Below are 16,699 nucleotides of genomic sequence, written 5' to 3'. Positions count from 1 at the left end.
GGGGGGGGCTGGGGGGGGCGGAGGGATGGGGGGTGAACGGCTGCTGGCATCCCATCCTGCCACCACCCTGTCCTGTCCCCTCCTGCCACCAGCATCCCAGCCTGCCACCGGTCCTGTCCTCTCCTGCCATCACCCTGTCCGTCCTGTCCCTCCCCTGCCACCAGCATCCCAGCCTGCCACCCTCCTGTCCTGTCCCGTCACTGTCCCGCGCTGCCACCATCCTGTCCCCTCCCCTGACCCTGCCATCGGGCCACCACACCACCCTGCTGCCACCATCACCCTGTCCTGCCCCTGTCCCCCCACCCTGACATTGCCAATCACCTCCCTGTCCTTTGGGGGTGGGGGGTGGCGGTTGAGACCTGCATGGCCCCTCCACAGCCCCCCAAGTCCTGAGGCGTGTCCCCACTTGTGTCCCCGCAGGGCGGGGGGGGCCGGTAGTGCCCCCCGGGCCAGCGGTGCCTCCAAGCTGCCGTAGGAGCTGTATGGGGGAGGGGGGGCTACCCCCCCAACCTCATCCCCCCACTCTTGGCTTTGGATTTTAATCGTGTTTCTAAACGTTTTCTACGTGGCGAGGATGAAGAGGGGCCAGCGGGGGCTGGGCTGGCAGTGGGGGGGCACGGGGATCCCCCCCCCCGGGCCCTGCCTGCCCCCGGCCAGGCTGGGCAGGGAGCCGCTGCCTGCGTGGCCCTGCCTGTTGTTAGATGGCATTAATATATTAAAAAAAAAAAGAAAAAAAAAACCCCAAACAAAAAACCCCTCTGCCTCTGCTTCCCACCTCAGTTCTGCCCCATCCCCGCCCCCCCCTCCCCCATCCCAAGGAGCCAGGGGATGCGATTTGTCCTAGAAACCTTTTTATTTGAGTGGTGGTACCTGGGGGGGGGGCGGTCCCGGGGACATCAGAGAAGCACCCTGCGGGGTGCAGGTAGGTCCCAGCGCTGGGGGCTGCACCCCCAGCCCCCCCCAGTGCAGCGGGACCCCCCAGGGCAGCAGTGACGGCCGTCTGAGCAGCAGGAGCCCTGCAGAGAGACAGGGGAAGAGGGCAAGGATTGAGGGGGGGGGGTGACGCCACACAGACCCCCCCCACCCTGGTGCCCCTCCACTAACCTGGGTGAAGGGGCAGCACCCCCAGGAGCCCCCCCGGCTCCGGCAGCACCGCTGCCCACCGCGGCAGGAGCGGGCAGCATCACAGGGCACGGCTGCATCTGGCTCGGTGCTGGCAGCTCGCAGCAGTGCGGGGGGCCGGGGGGGGGCCAGGCCGGGGGGTGCAGGTGTCCGGAATGGGGAGGTGGGCGCTCGCAGCAGCAGGGTGGGTGCCAGCAGCTTCTCGCAGCTCTGGGTGGCCACGTTGCAGGTGTAGCCCCGCGGGCAGCAGTGCTGGTTGTCCCTGCAGCAGACGGCCTGGGGGGGGGGGCCGGGGGGGTGGGAAGAGACTGGGCTGAATGCGGGACCCAGGTACACGGGGGACTGAGGTGTCTGGGTGCCACCCTGACCCCCCCAAACCACACGTACCCCCTCCCCAGCCCTGCTCGTGGCCAGCAGCAGCCCCAGGGACTGTGCCAGACTCTGTCCCCACAGAGCCCCCATGGGGGGGGGGGGGGGCACAGTGATGGAGGTGGGGGTGTCCCACATCCCTGTCCCACCCCCTCGCCCAGCCCTGCTTGTCCCCCCAAAGGGCCACACCGCAGAGTCCTGCTCTGCCCCAGCCCCCCCAGTTCTATCCCCAACCCCTTGTGCCCTGGTACAGCCCCCCCACCCCAGAGCACCCCCTCCCCCCCCCCCCCACAAACCTGCTCCAGCGGGCAGCACCCCCAGGCGCCCGAGCTCAGCCGGCAGCACGTGCTCCCATCCGGGCAGCTCGTCTTCTCGTCACACCTCACGTCCCCCCCCCCGGGACAGGGCAGGGGTCTTCTGCACCCAGGGCTGGCGGGCCCCCCCCTCCTGCAGGCAGCTGCCCGATGGGTCGCAGGTGTAGCCCTGGGGGCAGCAGTGCACGTGGTCGGGGCAGCAGACGGCCTGGGGGGGCAAGAACGGTGGTCTGGACTGAGCCCAGCCCCCCACCCCCCCAGGGACCCCCAGCTCCATGCCTGGGGGCCCCCAGGGGACAAACCGTGCCCCCTCCCTGCCTGCTCCTGCCCTCCCTTGTCCCTGTCCCCCACCCCAGCCTGGCTCCGTCCCCACTTTGGGGGGAATACAGGACCCTCCCCATGTTCATCCCCCCGCAGTGGGACAGGTGAAGGACCCCGAGCATCCCAGTGGCCTCATGTCTCTTCACCACGTCCTGTCACTGGATCTCCAAACTGGTCCCAGTTAGCAGAGGGGGTCTGACTGGGGGCCCAACAAAGGGGCCCAGAGTGTCACCCCCATCCCCACAGGACATTGTGGGGGCCAGGAGCCCTATGCCTGGCCTTGTCCCTCCTGGGGGACAGGGGACATTAGCCCTCATCCCACCCGGGGCACGGGGACATCTGGCCTTGTCCTTCCCTCCCAGGGGGACAGGGGACATCTGCCCTCATCCTTCAAGGAGCAAGGGGACATCTGGCATTGTCCCTCCTGTGGGACGGAAGACACTGGCCTGTCCCACCCAGGGCACAAGGGACACCTGCCCCAAACCACGGGGCAGGGGTGGGTCTGTCCCAGGGGGCAGGGGGTGGCAGTCCCCTGCTCAAAGTCCCCATGTCCCCAGGACCGGTGCTCAAGGTGCCGCGGTCCCTTGAGCCACGTCCCTCCCATCAAGGACACCCCAGAACGCCCTGGTCTCAGCCCAGCCCAGTGCCCCCCGCTCCCCTGGGTGCACCACCCCAGCCCCCCACACCACTGGGGACCCCAGGAAGTCCTTGTCCCACCCCTGGACCCCCCCCAAACCTGCTCCAGCGGGCAGCACCCCCAGGCGCCCGAGCTCAGCCGGCAGCACGTGTTCCCGTCGGGGCAGCTCGTCTCGTCGTCACACCTCACGTCCCCCCCGCGGGACAGGGCAGGGGTCTTCTGCACCCAGGGCCGGCGGGCCCCCCCCTCCTGCAGGCAGCTGCCCGATGGGTCGCAGGTGTAGCCCTGGGGGCAGCAGTGCACGTGGTCGGGGCAGCAGACGGCCTGGGGGGGCAAGAACGGTGGTCTGGACTGAGCCCAGCCCCCCACCCCCCCAGGGACCCCCAGCTCCATGCCTGGGGGCCCCCAGGGGACAAACCGTGCCCCCTCCCTGCCTGCTCCTGCCCTCCCTTGTCCCTGTCCCCCACCCCAGCCTGGCTCCGTCCCCACTTTGCAGGGGGGGAGGGGTGGATATGGGGACCCCCCCATTGCTCTTGGCCCCACCCAGTGGGGCACACGAAGGTCCCTGAGCATCCCAGTGACCTCATGTCTCTTCTCCGCCTCCCACTACTGGAGCTCTAAACTGATCCCAGTTAGGAAAGGGGGTCTGACTGGGGGTCCGGCAAAGGGGCCCGATGTCACCCCCATCCCGTTCCCATGGGACATTGAGGCAGTGGGAGCCCTGGGCTGGCCTTGTCCCTCCTGGGGGACAAGGGGACATTAGCCCTCCTCCCACCCAGGAGGCACCTGCCTGCCCCGGGGGGCACAGGGGACCCCCATCCTTGTCCCTCCCAGGGGACAGGGGACATCTGTCTGTCCCAAGGGGCACAAGGGACCCCTGTCCTTGTCCCTCCCGGGGGACAGCCCCCCATACCTCCTCCAGCGGGCAGCACCCCCAGGTGCCCAAGCTCAGCCGGCAGCACGTGTTCCCGTCGGGGCAGCTCGTCTCGTCGTCGCACTTCACTTCACGAGCTGGGGACAAAGGGACAGTCAGAGCCGGGGTCCCCTCTCCGGGCTGGGACAGGGGGTGGCTGCCCCCCGGGGGGGGTCCTCACCTTTGGGCAGGGCTGCCAGGGGCTGTGCCCAGCCCGCTGAGGAGGTGCAGGTGGAGCGCTCCAGGTCGCAGGCAGTGCCCTGTGGGCAGCAGTGCTGCCCGTCACCGCAGCACACCGCCTGCCCGGGGACAGCCGTCACTGCCCTGCCCACTGTCACTGCCCTGCCTGCCGCCACTGCCCGCTGCCCCCTGCCCACCCCGCCTGCTGTCACTGCCCACCCTGCCTGCCGTCACTGCCCACCCTGCCCACAGTCACTGCCCGCTGCCCCCTGCCCACCCTGCCTGCTGTCACTGCCCACCCTGCCTGCCGTCACTGCCCACCCTGCCCACAGTCACTGCCCGCTGCCCCCTGCCCACCCTGCCTGCTGTCACTGCCCACCCTGCCTGCCGTCACTGCCCACCCTGCCCACAGTCACTGCCCGCTGCCCACCCTGCCTGCCGTCACTGCCCACCCTGCCCACAGTCACTGCCCGCTGCCCCCTGCCCACCCTGCCTGCTGTCACTGCCCACACTGCCTGCCACCCCTGCCCACCCTGCCCACAGTCACTGCCCGCTGCCCCCTGCCCACCCTGCCTGCTGTCACTGCCCACACTGCCTGCCACCCCTGCCCACCCTGCCCACAGTCACTGCCCGCTGCCCCCTGCCCCCCCTGCCCCCCATCACTGCCCACCCTGCCTGCCACCCCCTGCCTGCCATCACTGCCCGCTGTCACTACCCATCACTGCCCGTCGTCCCCTGCCCACCGTCACTGCCCACTGCTCCCTCCCCGCCTGCCATCAGTTCCCCCTGCCCCCTATTGCTGCCCCCTGCTCGCCACCCCCTGCCCAGCCGGGGGGTCCCAGCAGTGACAAGAACAGGGTGGGCTGCTAATGGGAGGTGCCCACTATGGGGTGCCTGGCCTGGGGTGCCCAGTACAGGCTGCCCAGCGCAGGGTGCGTGACACAGGGTGCGGGCACGGGGTGCTCAGCACGGGGTGCTCAGCAGAAGGTGCTTGATGTGGGGTGCTCAGCATGGGCTGCGGGCACGGGGCAGCCGGTGCAGGATGTCTGGTGCTGGGTGCCCAGCATGGGGTGCTCAGCATGGGCTGCCAGTACAGTGTGCCCGGCGTGGGGGGCTGGGTGCAGGCTGCCTGGTGCAGGGGTCTGCAGTGGGGTGGCTGTGTGGGTTGGTGGGTGTGGGGTGCACGGGGAGGGGTGCCTGGCACAGGCTGCCCAGTGTGGGGTGCCCACCCACGGTGGCGTGCCCAGCATGGGGCACCCACCCAGTGCGGGGCAGCTGGTGTGGGGTGCCCAGTGCGGGATGCCCAGCATGGGGTGCCCGCCCAGTGCAGGGTGCCCAGCATGGGGTGGCTGGTGTGGGGTGCCCAGTGCGGGATGCCCAGCATGGGGTGCCCAGTGCGGGATGCCCAGCATGGGGTGCCCAGTGTGGGATGCCCGCCCAGTGCAGGGTGCCCAGCATGGGGTGGCTGGTGTGGGGTGCCCAGTGCGGGATGCCCACCCACTGTGGGGTGCCCAGCATGGGGTGCTCGGCGTGGGGTGCCCCCACGCTGTGGGGTGCCCGGTGCAGGCCAGCACTCACGTTCTGCAGGGGACAGCAGCCGTACTGTCCCGAGGCCAGCTGGCAGCAAGTGGCACCGTCAGGACACGCCGAGCGGCCGTCGGGACACAGCACCTGGCGCAGCGCAACTGCAGGGGGACACACACGGTGTCACTGTGCCCCCTCCCCACCTCCGTGCCCCTTCCGTGGGGACAGTGAGGGCACCCCCCACCCGGGGAGGGACGCCCCTTACCTGGCGCTGGGGGCTGGCGCTTCCAGGCGGGGAAGGTGGTGCCTAGGGGGGTGTCACCGGAGGGTGACAGGCAGCGCCCGTGGGCCAGGTCGCAGATGGTGGCATGGGGACAGCAGTGCACTTTGTCGGCGCAGCACGAGGCCTGAGGGCACCAGGCTCCCTGGTCACAGCAGTGACCATGTGATGTGTCGTCCCCCCCCCCCCAATATCCCCGTATCATCCGTCCCCGCCCCCCCCACTGTCCCCGTGTCATCTGTCCCCCCCATACCTGGGGCATGGGGCAGCACCCCCAGGCACCAGTGGCCGTCATGCAGCAGGTGGCATCATCGGGACACTCGGACTGTCCGTCGGGACAGGGGACAGCGCGAGGTGCTGTGAAGAGTGGGGGCAGGGTGAGGCACCCCCCGACACCCCCTCCAGGCCCCACCGTGTCCCCCCAACCACGCGTGGCCCCCTCATACCTGGGGACGTGATGCAGGACTCGCCGTCGGGACTGCAGCGGGACCCGCGGGGACAGCAGCGGTGGCCACTGGCACAGGGGACAGCCTGGGGAGAGAGGAGGGGGTGGGAGGGCTGCGGGGGGGCACCCCCCCTACCCCAGAACGGCAGGGAGAGGGGGGAAACTGAGGCACGGCGAGCAGGCTCACCTCTGGCAGCAGGCAGCCGGCTCTGGTGGGGCAGGGCGAGCCGTCCTGGCACATTGCCGCACTGCTGGCGGGCAGGACCTGGGCGGGGGGGCGGGGGGGGAGTTAGGGTGGGGGGGTCACCTACCGGTGGGGGCACCCCCCTTGTACCCCCCGCTCCGTGATCGTGGGCACTCACCGGGGTGGCAGGGCACGGCTCTCCGTCAGGGCACCGCAGCCAAGCGCCGGCGCTGGCCAGAGCCAGCCACAGCGGCAGGAGGGTCCTCATGGTGGTGGGGGCACCTGTGGGCAGCACCCCCCCGGCCCCGCCGTGCCTCAGTGTCCCCACTCACTGCGGTGGGCGGACAGGTCTCAGCCCCCCCCCCGCCCCGTCCTGCTTCCCCTTTTGCCCATGTGCTGGGAAAACCCCAACCCCCCTCCCCCCATCCTTGCCCGGGGCCCCCAGGGTGCTGGGGGAGGGGGGGGGGCACCCCAGGGTGCTGGGGGAGGGGACCCACACATGTCAGCGGAGACACTGCGGTGTCTGGCACCCAGCCGCCGCCCGCAGCACCCCGATAACATCTCCCCGCGGGCAGGAAGCCAGCACCGCTGCTGGGGGGGGTGGGCAGCCCCCCCAGTCAGCACCCATGGGTGCTACGAGCCGCCCCAGACCCCCTGCTCCCCCCGCCCCCCCCCCCAGGACACCCTTCCCCAAACCTGCACCCATTTCCACGGTCACTTTCACTTCCCTTTCCCCACGTGGTGTGACACCCCCCCACCCCCACCCCCGGTGGGGGCACGGCCCTGCCCCACGGGTGTCTGCGCCCCATGGCGGGGGTGGGGGAGGGGCTGTTCCCCCCCCCCCCCGGGGGGAAACTGAGGCAGGCCCAGGCCTCGCCAGCCCCCACGCTGCTGGGACATCCCGGGGGGGTGACACCCGCCCTGGGGACCCCGTGCTGGGGGCAGGAGGGGCCCTGACTCTCGGGGTCACTACATGTCACTTCACTGTACCCCCCCACTGCCAGGACACCCCCCCCCAGCCACTGGGACCCCCGGCGTAGGGCTGGGCCCTCCCCACAGCCATCGTAGGGGCACGCACAGCCCAGTGCCCTCGGGGTTCCCTCCCAGTGCCCCCAGTCCCCTCAGGATTCCTTCCCAGTGCCCTCGGGGTTCCCCTCCCAGTGCCACCAGTCCCCTCAGGATTCCCTCCAGTGCCTCCCAGTGCCCTCGGGGGTCCATCCCAGTGCCCCCAATCCCCTCGGGATTCCCTCCAGTGCCTCCCAGTGACGCCAGTCCCCTCAGGTTTCCCCCCAGTGCTTCCCAGTGGCCTCAGGGCTCCCTTCCAGTGCTTCCCAGTGCCCCCAGTACCCTCGGGATTCCCCCCAGTGCTTCCCAGTGCCCCCAGTACCCTCGGGATTCCCTCCAGTGCCTCCCAGTGCCCTCGGGGGTCCCTCCCAGTGCCCCCAGTGCCATCGAGGGTCCCTCCCAGTGCCCCCAGTCCCCTCGGGCTTCCCTCCCAGTGCCTCCCTGGGCCCACGGGATCCCCCCGCAGTGCCCCCGGGGGTTCTCTCCCGGTGCCCCCCGAATCCCCTCCCAGTGCCCCCAGGGGTTCCTACCCAGTGCCCCCGGTCTCCCCTCCCGGGGCCCCCAGGGGTTCCCTCCCCGTGCCCTCGGGCTCCCCTGCCGGTGCCCCCGGGACACCCCGCGCCCCGGCCGGCCCGTACCCGCTCCCGGTCCCGCTCCCGGTCCTGCCCCGGCCCCACCGCCAGGGTCGCCGTGCCGGCCAGCCGCAAGCCCCGCCCCCGCCCCCCATTGGTCCCTTGCCCCGCCCGCCCCACTCCCATTGGCCAACTCGGTGAAAGGGGGCGGGAAGCACCGCCTCCTCACCCCTACCTTTACCCCGCCCCCGGTCACGTGACGCGGGGCCACATGACCGCAGCGTGCGATGAGTCGCCCGGGCCTCGGTCCGCGGCCCCCCCGCGGCGGGGGGCGGCTGGGGGGGCTCGGGGGCGCGCACCGGGCCGGTGCTGAGCCCTGCGGCCTCCTCGGGGCCTTGCTCCCCGGGCAGGCAGCACCCCCAAGCGCCTCCCCTCAGATCCCCCCCCCAGAGGAGGGAGCCCAACCCCACCCCCCCCAACCTCCTGCAACCCCCCGACCTTCCATCAGCGCCCACCCCCCATCCTCCCCAAGGCCCCCAACCTTCCCCGCCCTCCCGCGAAGCCCCCCCCAATCCCAGCACCCCCCAGCCACTCCCTGTCTCTGCCAAGCACCCCTAGCCCCCTAAACTCCCACCCCAGCCTCCCCTACCCCCCTCAATGGCCCCAGCTTCCCCCGAGCCCCCCCAAATCTCCCCCCCAACCCCCTGCAACCCACCCCCTCAGTCGCATCTCCCCCTCCAGACCCCCTAAACTCCCCCCACAGCCTCCCCTATCCCCCTCAATGGCCCCCAGGTTCCCCCAAATCTCCTGCACAGCCCCCTCAGTCCCATCTCCCCCTCCAGGCCCCCTGAACTCCCACCCCAGCCTCCCCTACCCCCATCAATGGCCCCCATATTCCCCTGAGCCCCCCCCAAATCTCCCCCCAACCCCCTGCACCCCCCCCTCAGTTGCATCTCCCCCTCCAGACCCCCTGAACTCCCACCCCAGTCTCCCCTACCCCCATCAATGGTCCCCAGAGTCCGCCAAGCCCCCCCCCCCAACCCCCTGCATCCCCCCCAACTCCCATCTCCCCCTCCAGGCCCCCTGAACTCCCCCCACCACCTCCCCTACCACCATCAATGGTCCCCAGATTCCCCCAAGCCCCCCCGCCGAGACCCCCCAACTCCCATCTCCCCCTCCAGGCCCCCTAAACTCCCACCCCAGCCTCCCCCACCCCCCTCAATGGCCTCTAACCCTCCCCTCAAATCTCCCCCAACCCCTGCAAACTCCCCCCCCCCCCCCCCCCCCGAGCCAAAGACCACCACGCCAGGCCAGACCCAGAGACCCCCACGGTGTGGGGGTAGGGGGACACCCCCCCCCCCCCCCAGGGCTTTATTGCCAACGAGGGGTGCTGGGCCGCGGCGGGGGTGTCTCAGATGGCCGACTGCTCCTGGCGGAAGGCCTCGGTGGCCGGTGGCCGGTCGGTCTCGGTGGCCATGGCGGCCTGGCGCAGCACGGCCATGTGCTCCTCGGCGGCGGCCAGCGAGCGCTCGACCCAGTGCCGGGCGGCGGGCTGGCGGCAGGCGCTGCGGGTCACCAGCACCAGGTGGCTGACCGACAGCAGCAGTGCCGCTGCCCTGCGGGGACATGGTGGCCTTGTCACCTCCCACCCTGCGCCACACAGGGACACCGGGCTCGCTGCCCGCAGCGTGGCTTCTGCCTCAGTTTCCCCACCAGGTCACCCCTGTGGTGGCTGTCCCCAGCTGTGTGACATGGGCTGGCACTGGTTTGTGTGTCACCCCCACCCATGGGTGTCCCCCCACCTAGGGGCTGTCACCTCCCACCCTGGGCTGCCCAGGGATGCTGGGCTCACTGCCCGCAGCGTGGCTCCTGCCTCAGTTTCCCCACCAGGTCACCCCTGTGGTGGCTGTCCCCAGCTGTGTGACATGGGCTGGCACTGGGCTGGGTGTCCCCCCCCCCTCCAGGGGCTGTCACCTCCCACCCTGTGCCGCACAGGGACACCGGGCTCGCTGCCCGCAGCGTGGCTTCTGCCTCAGTTTCCCCACCAGGTCACCCCTGTGGTGGCTGTCCCCAGCTGTGTGACATGGGCTGGCACTGGTTTGTGTGTCACCCCCACCCATGGGTGTCCCCCCACCCAGGGGCTGTCACCTCCCACCCTGTGCCGCACAGGGACACCGGGCTCGCTGCCCGCAGCGTGGCTCCTGCCTCAGTTTCCCCACCAGGTCACCCCTGTGGTGGCTGTCCCCAGCTGCGTGATATGAACTGGCACTGGTTTGTGTGTCACCCCCACCCAGGGGGTGTCCCCATCCCTCCAGCCAGTGTCACCTTGCGTCCAGCAGTTTGGGGTCCAGCGGCGGGTACATGGATCTCACCACGTCATCCACCCTGCCGGCGGGGACGGCGTTAACCCCAGGGGACACGGTGGTGCCACCCTCCATCACCCCCCACCCAGGACACCCCAGTCACCTGGGGCTGATGCGTTTGGCCACCACAATGATGTCACCCAGGCTGGCAGGGGATTTCACGCGGGCGCCTGAGCCCATGGTCATGGCCACCAGCTTCTCCGTCAGCGTGTGGCAGATCTGCAACGCGGCGGGGGCGGGAGGGGGTGACAACAGGTGTGGGATCAGGGTGGGCGCTCGGTGCCACCAGTGCCACCAGTGCCACCCCCTGGGCTCACCTTCAGGATGGCGATGCAGTGGGACACCAGACCCCTGCGGAGAGGGAGGAGGGTGTGAATCCGGGTGTCCCCCCCACCCCACCCTGTCCCCCCACATCCCCTCCATCTGCCTGCCCTGTGTCCCCCAGACCCCTGGGGACATTCCCACCCAGAGACCAGCCTGAGGACCATCCCTTCTTTGGACTGGCCAGGGCTTGGTGACCCCCAAATCTCTGTGACCTGCACCCCGTGATGGGGGGTTGGCACTGCATGGGGGTCCCCAGCAGCCGGGGGGACACGCTGAGGGGACACACACAGACTTACGAGGCGTCCTCCACCCAGTCCTCGTTCTCCAGGATGGCCTCGATGTGGGGGTTGGTGATGACCACGTCATCCAGCTCCAGCTCCGAGGGCTCCGACGGCGTCTCGGTGGTCCCCATCAGGTCCACGATGGGTCTGTTGAGGACACAGGGGACAACCCTGGGGGCAGGGCCACCTCCTCTGGTTCCACCCCCCACGCCCCGTGCAACACCCTGATGATGCCACATGTGTCCCCAGCATCATTCTCCTGATGATGGGCGACGTCCCCAGCATTGTCCCCCAGCCCAAGGGGCCTGGGGTCCCTCCTCCTCACCTGGTGGGGATGGGGACAATGCCACCCCCACCGGATCACTCACTTGGTGTCATAGTGGTGTCGCAGGTCTTTGGGGTGGCAGTACCGCTGCCGGCAGACCACCACCAGTGCCACGAAGGATGCCAGGAAGATGGTGGCCAGCACCCCGATGGCCACGATGACAACTGTCTCCATGGCTGGTCCCAGTGGGGGGGTGGCTGGTCCCGGTGGGGGGGTGGCTCAGGCGTCGGGTGCCATCACGGCACAGTGGGGTCTGCGGTGACAGGTGACCAGGGAAGGGCTGGGAACCCCACAGGTGCTCGCCCCTCCCCCCCCCGTACCCCAAAATGCCTGGCCAGGACCTGGTGCGACCCACGGATGGATCCCTGCCCCGGGGGGTCCTTCCAGGGGCCGCGTCACCCGTGAGGCCGGAGGAAGGGGTGCTGCTGGGAGCGGGGTGCAGCAGGATCTGGCCATGGTACGTGGGGGGGCTGCCCCCTCCTGCCACCACGGCCATGGTGACAAGGGGCAGGGGCAGGAGCTGGGATCAGGAGAGCAAGGTCTGGGCCACATGGGGCCATTGGGACCCCCTGAGCCCCGTCCCTATGGGGCCACCAGGACCCCCTGAGGCTGGCTCCTATGGGGCCACAGGGACCCACAGAACCCGGCCCCTATGGGCCTGTTGAGGGTCCCCAGAGCTGTCCCTATGGGGTGCAGGGACCCCCAGCGCACTGTCCCTATGGGGCCACCAGGACCCCCAGCGCACTGTCCCTATGGGGTGCAGGGACCCCCAGTGCACTGTCCCTATGGGGCCATGGGGACCCCCAGAGCTGGTCCCCATGGGGCTGTGGGGACCCCCAGCGCACTGTCCCTATGGGGTGCAGGGACCCCCAGAACACTGTTCCTATGGGGCCATAGGGACCCCCAGAGCTGGTCCCCATGGGGCTGTGGGGACCCCCAGCGCACTGTCCCTATGGGGTGCAGGGACCCCCAGAACACTGTTCCTACGGGGCCATAGGGACCCCCAGAGCTGGTCCCCATGGGGCTGTGGGGACCCCCAGTGCACTGTCCCTATGGGGTGCAGGGACCCCCAGAACACTGTTCCTACGGGGCCATAGGGACCCCCAGAGCTGGTCCCCATGGGGCTGTGGGGACCCCCAGCGCACTGTCCCTATGGGGTGCAGGGACCCCCAGAACACTGTTCCTACGGGGCCATAGGGACCCCCAGAGCTGGTCCCCATGGGGCTGTGGGGACTCCCCCAAGGCCAGTCCCTATGGGGCTGCAGGGACCCCCCAAGCCCAGTCCACATGGGGCTGTGGGGACCCCCAGAGCACTGTCCCTACAGGGTGCAGGGACCGACCCCCAGCGCACTGTTCCTATGGGGCCATGGGGACCCCCAGAGCTGGTCCCCATGGGGGTGTGGGGCTCCCCGGAGCCCAATCCCTGTGGGTGCACAGGGACCCCCTGAGCCACCCCCAGCACAGCAGCAGCCCCCCAGTGCCCGTCCCAGGCCCCCAGTCCCCGTCCCCGCCGTGTCCCTGTCCCCACAGGGAGCAGGACACCTGGCCATGCCAGGCCCAGGGACCACCCCCCCGGGGCAGAGCCACCTGGGACCCCCATGGGACAGACAGCGGGTGCCCTGTGTGCCCACCCTGGGGCGGGGGGGGGGCCCCATCCTGCGGGGGCAGGGGACCCCCAGCCCTGCCCTCCCTACCTGCTGCCAGCCGGGGACAGGGGACGGTGCCACTTCCGCACCAGGCGTGCAAACACCGGCTCCGACCTTTACACCCTGAGAACACCGGCCCCCCCGGGGTGCCACACGTGCCCCCCCCAAAGCCCCCAGCCCCACTCCCCAGTGCATCCCCCCCCTCCAATTTTTTCCCCCCTAAATCCCATTGAATTTTAAGCCAGGTTTAGTGATTTGGCTTCAATTTCCAGCCCGGGTGCACTTGTCCCCCCCCCCGCGGGACATACACACACACACACACACTGTGCCGCCCCCCCCCCCCCCCCCCCCCATTTCCCACTGTGATTAATGCCTTAAGAGGGATTTTGGCCACCAAAGCCGGTTCTGTGCCGTAACCCCTTGGTGCCTGGTCCTGGGGGGTGCGGGGACAGCCCCGGGGGTCCCCCCTTCCCCCCCCCGGCCCTGGGGGGGGTGTCCCTGGCCCCGGCTGGGCTGGGGTCGGATCCTGCCCAAGCAGCGCTGAGCACTGCGGGGGTCCTGTGGTGGCAAGGGGGAGTGGGGGGGCCTGGGGGGGCCCTGTGAGGTTATGGGGGGGTGGGTGTTTGGGGGGGCCCTGTGAGGCTGGGGGGGGGGTGTGTGTGCTGGGGGGGGATGTCCGGGGGTACCCTGTGAGACTTGGGGGGGGGGTTGCTGAGGGGGTCTGCGAGGGGCCCGTGGGGGTCCTGGGGTGGTCTGGGGGGGGCCTGTGTGGTTCGGGGGGGGTGGGTGCTGGGGGGGGGGGGGCGTGTCTGGGGGGGCCCTATAAGGCTGGGGAGGGGGGTTGCTGGGGGGGGATGTCTTGGGGGGTCCTGTGAGGCTCGGGGGGGGTTTGCTGGGGGGGGAGGATGTCTGGGGGGGTCCTGTGAGGCTCGGGGGGGGTTTGCTGGGGGGGGTTCATGGCGGGGGGGGGGGCGCCACTGGTGGCTCCAGGCGGTCCCAGGTCCTGCACAGCCCCGGCTGAGGGGGGGCACGGGACTGATGAGTCCCGCACGGCCCTCGGGGGGTCGCTCCGGGGGTCCCAAGGCGGGGGGGCGGTGTCCCTCTGGGGGTCCTGCACGGCTCTATGGGGGGCATCGGTCCCAGGGGTCCCGCGGCCCCGGGGGTCCCGGGGAGGGGGAATCACTCCGCGGGTCCCTCCCGCCCCGCCCCGGGGGTCGCGCTCCCCTCCCTCGGCGGGTCCCTGCGGAGGGACCGGGCAGAGCGACCCCCCCCCGACCCCCGACCCCCGACCCCCCCCCCCCCGCACCTGGAGCCGCTCCGCGGCGGCCGCGCACAAGATGGAGCCGGGCGGGGGGCGCGGAGCGGGGCCGCTGCGGGGCTCAACCGGGCTCAGCCCCCGCCCGCCCCCCGCCCGCCCCCGGCCCGCCCCCGGCCCGCCCCGCCCCCGCCCGGGCCCCGCAGCGCCCCCGGGGCCCCCCCGCTCCCCCCTGTGTCCCCGCTGCAGCCCCAAGTGTCCCCCGAGTGCCCCCAACTACCGTCACTGCACCCTCGGGTCCCCAAGCGTCTCCTGCTGCCCCAAAGCGTCCCCGCTGCATCCCACAGTGTCCCCTCCTGGCCCAAAGTGTCCCCGCTGCATCCCACAGTGTCCCCTCCTGCCCCAAAGTGTCCCCGCTGCATCCCAAAGTGTCCCCGCTGCATCCCACAGTGTCCCCTCCTGCCCCAAAGTGTCCCCGCTGCATCCCAAAGTGTCCCCGCTGCATCCCACAGTGTCCCCTCCTGCCCAAAGTGTCCCCGCTGCATCCCAAAGTGTCCCCTCCTGGCCCAAAGCATCTCCTGGTGTCCCCAAGCGTCCCCACTGCATCCCAAAGTGTCCCCGCTGCATCCCAAAGTGTCCCCTCCTGCCCCAAAGTGTCCCTGCTGCATCCCAAAGTGTCCCCTCCTGGCCCAAAGCGTCTCCTGGTGTCCCCAAGTGTCCCCGCTGCATCCCAAAGTGTCCCCTCCTGGCCCAAAGTGTCTCCTGGTGTCCCCAAGTGTCCCAGCTGCGTCCCATAGTGTCCCCAAGTGTCCCAGCTGCGTCCCATAGTGTCCCCTCCTGGCCCAAAGTGTCTCCTGGTGGCCCCAGTTGTCCCCGCTGCATCCCAAAGTGTCCCCTCCTGGCCCAAAGTGTCTCCTGGTGGCCCAAAGTGTCGCAGCTGCATCCCAAAGTGTCCCTTACTGGCCCAAAGTGTCCCTGCTGCATCCCAAAGTGTCCCCTCCTGGCCCAAAGTGTCTCCTGGTGGCCCAAAGCGTCGCAGCTGCATCCCAAAGTGTCCCCTCCTGGCCTAAAGTGTCTCCTGGTGCCTCAAAGCGTCCCCGCTGCATCCCATAGTGTCCCCTCCTGGCCCAAATTGCCCCTGCTGCACACCCTTGAAGTGTCCCCTTGTCCCCCGCTGCATCCCAAAGTGCCCTCATATCTCCCCCCTGCACCCCAAAGGGTCCCTGTCCTGTCCCCACTGTGTCCCCTTGTGCCCCCATTACATCCCCAAGTATCCCTCCGCACCCCAACGTGCCCTTGCTGTGTCCCCAAGTGTCCCCGCTGCAGCCCAAAGTGTCCCCTCTATGCCTCAGCCATCCCCACTGTGTCCCAAACTCCTGTTGTATGCTGACCTGCCCCCCTCGTGTCCCAAAGTGTCCCCACCATGTCCCAAAGCAGCCTCCTCATGTCCCTGCGCTTGAGTGTCCCCGTCATGTCCTTAAGCATTTCAGTTGTGTCCCTCACTGTCCCTTTTGCCTCCCATACTGTCCTGGTTGTGTCCCAAATCATCTCCATCATGCCCCAAAGTGTCCCCACCCCAGAGGGGTGACCACTGGCACCCACCCCCCACTGTATCATTCTCAGCACCTGTCCCTGCTGCCTGCGGTGACACCTGCGATGACATGGGGTTTGGCAATGCCAGCCAGGAAAGGTGTCCCAAATCACAGGGGACATGGGCACTGTGGTGGCCTGCACTCTCGTCCCTCTGGGGATGCTGAGGTCCCCTCGTCCTCATGGGGTACAAAGGGCAAATCTCGTCCGCAAGGGTCACCAGGAGCCAAGGGGTGCTGAGGCCACGTTGTGCCACCGGTGTCCCTGGGGATGTCCGTCCCCACGCCCTGCCGGCAACACCTTGTCCTTGGCTGAACGGGCTCTTTATTTGGGGACACGGCGGTGGCTGGTGCCGGACGCTGGCTCCGGCCGTGGCACAGCCCGGCTCTGTGCCCGCCCCACTGGTGGCACCGTCCCCGCGGGCACTGCCCGGCCGGGCACCTCCATCCCCTCGCCTGGGGATGCCAGGTCTGCACTGCTGGCCCCGGCGAGCTGGGGACCACAGGGCTCCATCGTCCCCTTGTGAGCGATGGGGACCCCACCCCGCACACCCCTGGGGTCAACCTGCCCAGATGCACCCAGCAGGGGCGGTGGCAGAGGAGGATGGGGTGCTCGGGGTGCCCCCTGCTCCGGCACCCACCCCTCAAGCTGCATCCCAAGCGAGCCGGGCCACCGCGCTGCACTTCATTGAGCCCACCATTGCCACCACCCATCATCCAAGGTGACACGTGGCCGAGTCCTTCCCCTGAGATGCTGCTCCTTCATGTCCCCGCTGCTGGGCTTGTCCCCATGCGTGTCCCTGGCGGGTTTAGCCGTCGGGGAAGATGTAGCTGTACTGGTTGAGGATGTGCTCCACCACCTGGTTCTGGAAGACCATGTGCATGGCCATGTTCCCCTCCTCGCTCGCCGGCCGCAGCAGCGTGGGGCCGAAGACGATGGCGATGCTCTGCACCGACATGCGGTTCTCCTCCCTGTACTCGATAACCTGC

The 16,699-nt window shown here is 69.8% G+C and overlaps 3 protein-coding genes across 4 annotated transcripts in view; all 3 read right to left on the bottom strand.

The window, feature by feature from the left end:
• Positions 1 to 829: 829 nt before the first annotated feature.
• On the bottom strand, positions 830 to 8,066 carry GRN (granulin precursor). Its single transcript, XM_037411433.1, is given in 14 exon segments — positions 830 to 1,016; positions 1,105 to 1,398; positions 1,788 to 1,887; positions 1,889 to 2,013; positions 2,863 to 3,087; positions 3,677 to 3,774; positions 3,858 to 3,936; positions 5,435 to 5,541; positions 5,646 to 5,787; positions 5,914 to 6,017; positions 6,107 to 6,191; positions 6,293 to 6,370; positions 6,468 to 6,571; positions 7,993 to 8,066. Coding segments are annotated over 13 exon segments (1,647 nt in total). The 5' UTR covers positions 6,558 to 6,571; positions 7,993 to 8,066; the 3' UTR covers positions 830 to 896.
• Positions 8,067 to 9,239: 1,173 nt separating this feature from the next.
• On the bottom strand, positions 9,240 to 14,258 carry TMEM98 (transmembrane protein 98). Of its 2 annotated transcripts, none has more exons than XM_037411479.1 (7): positions 14,172 to 14,258; positions 11,263 to 11,472; positions 10,910 to 11,041; positions 10,607 to 10,640; positions 10,393 to 10,508; positions 10,252 to 10,311; positions 9,240 to 9,542 (listed from the first exon to the last, which is right to left on the bottom strand). In XM_037411479.1, exons 2-7 carry the CDS (start codon positions 11,391 to 11,393, stop codon positions 9,338 to 9,340), a joined length of 678 nt encoding a protein of 225 aa, XP_037267376.1. In that variant the 5' UTR covers positions 11,394 to 11,472; positions 14,172 to 14,258; the 3' UTR covers positions 9,240 to 9,337. The 2 variants fall into 2 exon arrangements, with proteins under 2 accessions (XP_037267376.1, XP_037267377.1); XM_037411480.1 differs by lacking the exon at positions 14,172 to 14,258 and adding an exon at positions 12,914 to 13,007.
• Positions 14,259 to 16,518: 2,260 nt separating this feature from the next.
• LOC119159026 (rho GTPase-activating protein 27-like) overlaps positions 16,519 to 16,699 on the bottom strand; it is an 11,695-nt gene continuing 11,514 nt past the window's right edge. The window contains exon 5 of the mRNA XM_037411550.1: positions 16,519 to 16,695. Coding sequence (XP_037267447.1) covers positions 16,519 to 16,695 — 177 coding nt within the window. The remainder of the gene's footprint in view (positions 16,696 to 16,699) is intronic.

Source organism: Falco rusticolus, chromosome 18, assembly GCF_015220075.1.
Source record: "Falco rusticolus isolate bFalRus1 chromosome 18, bFalRus1.pri, whole genome shotgun sequence".
NCBI classification, from domain to species: Eukaryota; Metazoa; Chordata; class Aves; order Falconiformes; family Falconidae; genus Falco; species Falco rusticolus.
The sequence above is the reverse complement of the archived record's forward strand: the minus strand, read 5'-3'. Positions and strand labels throughout refer to the sequence as shown.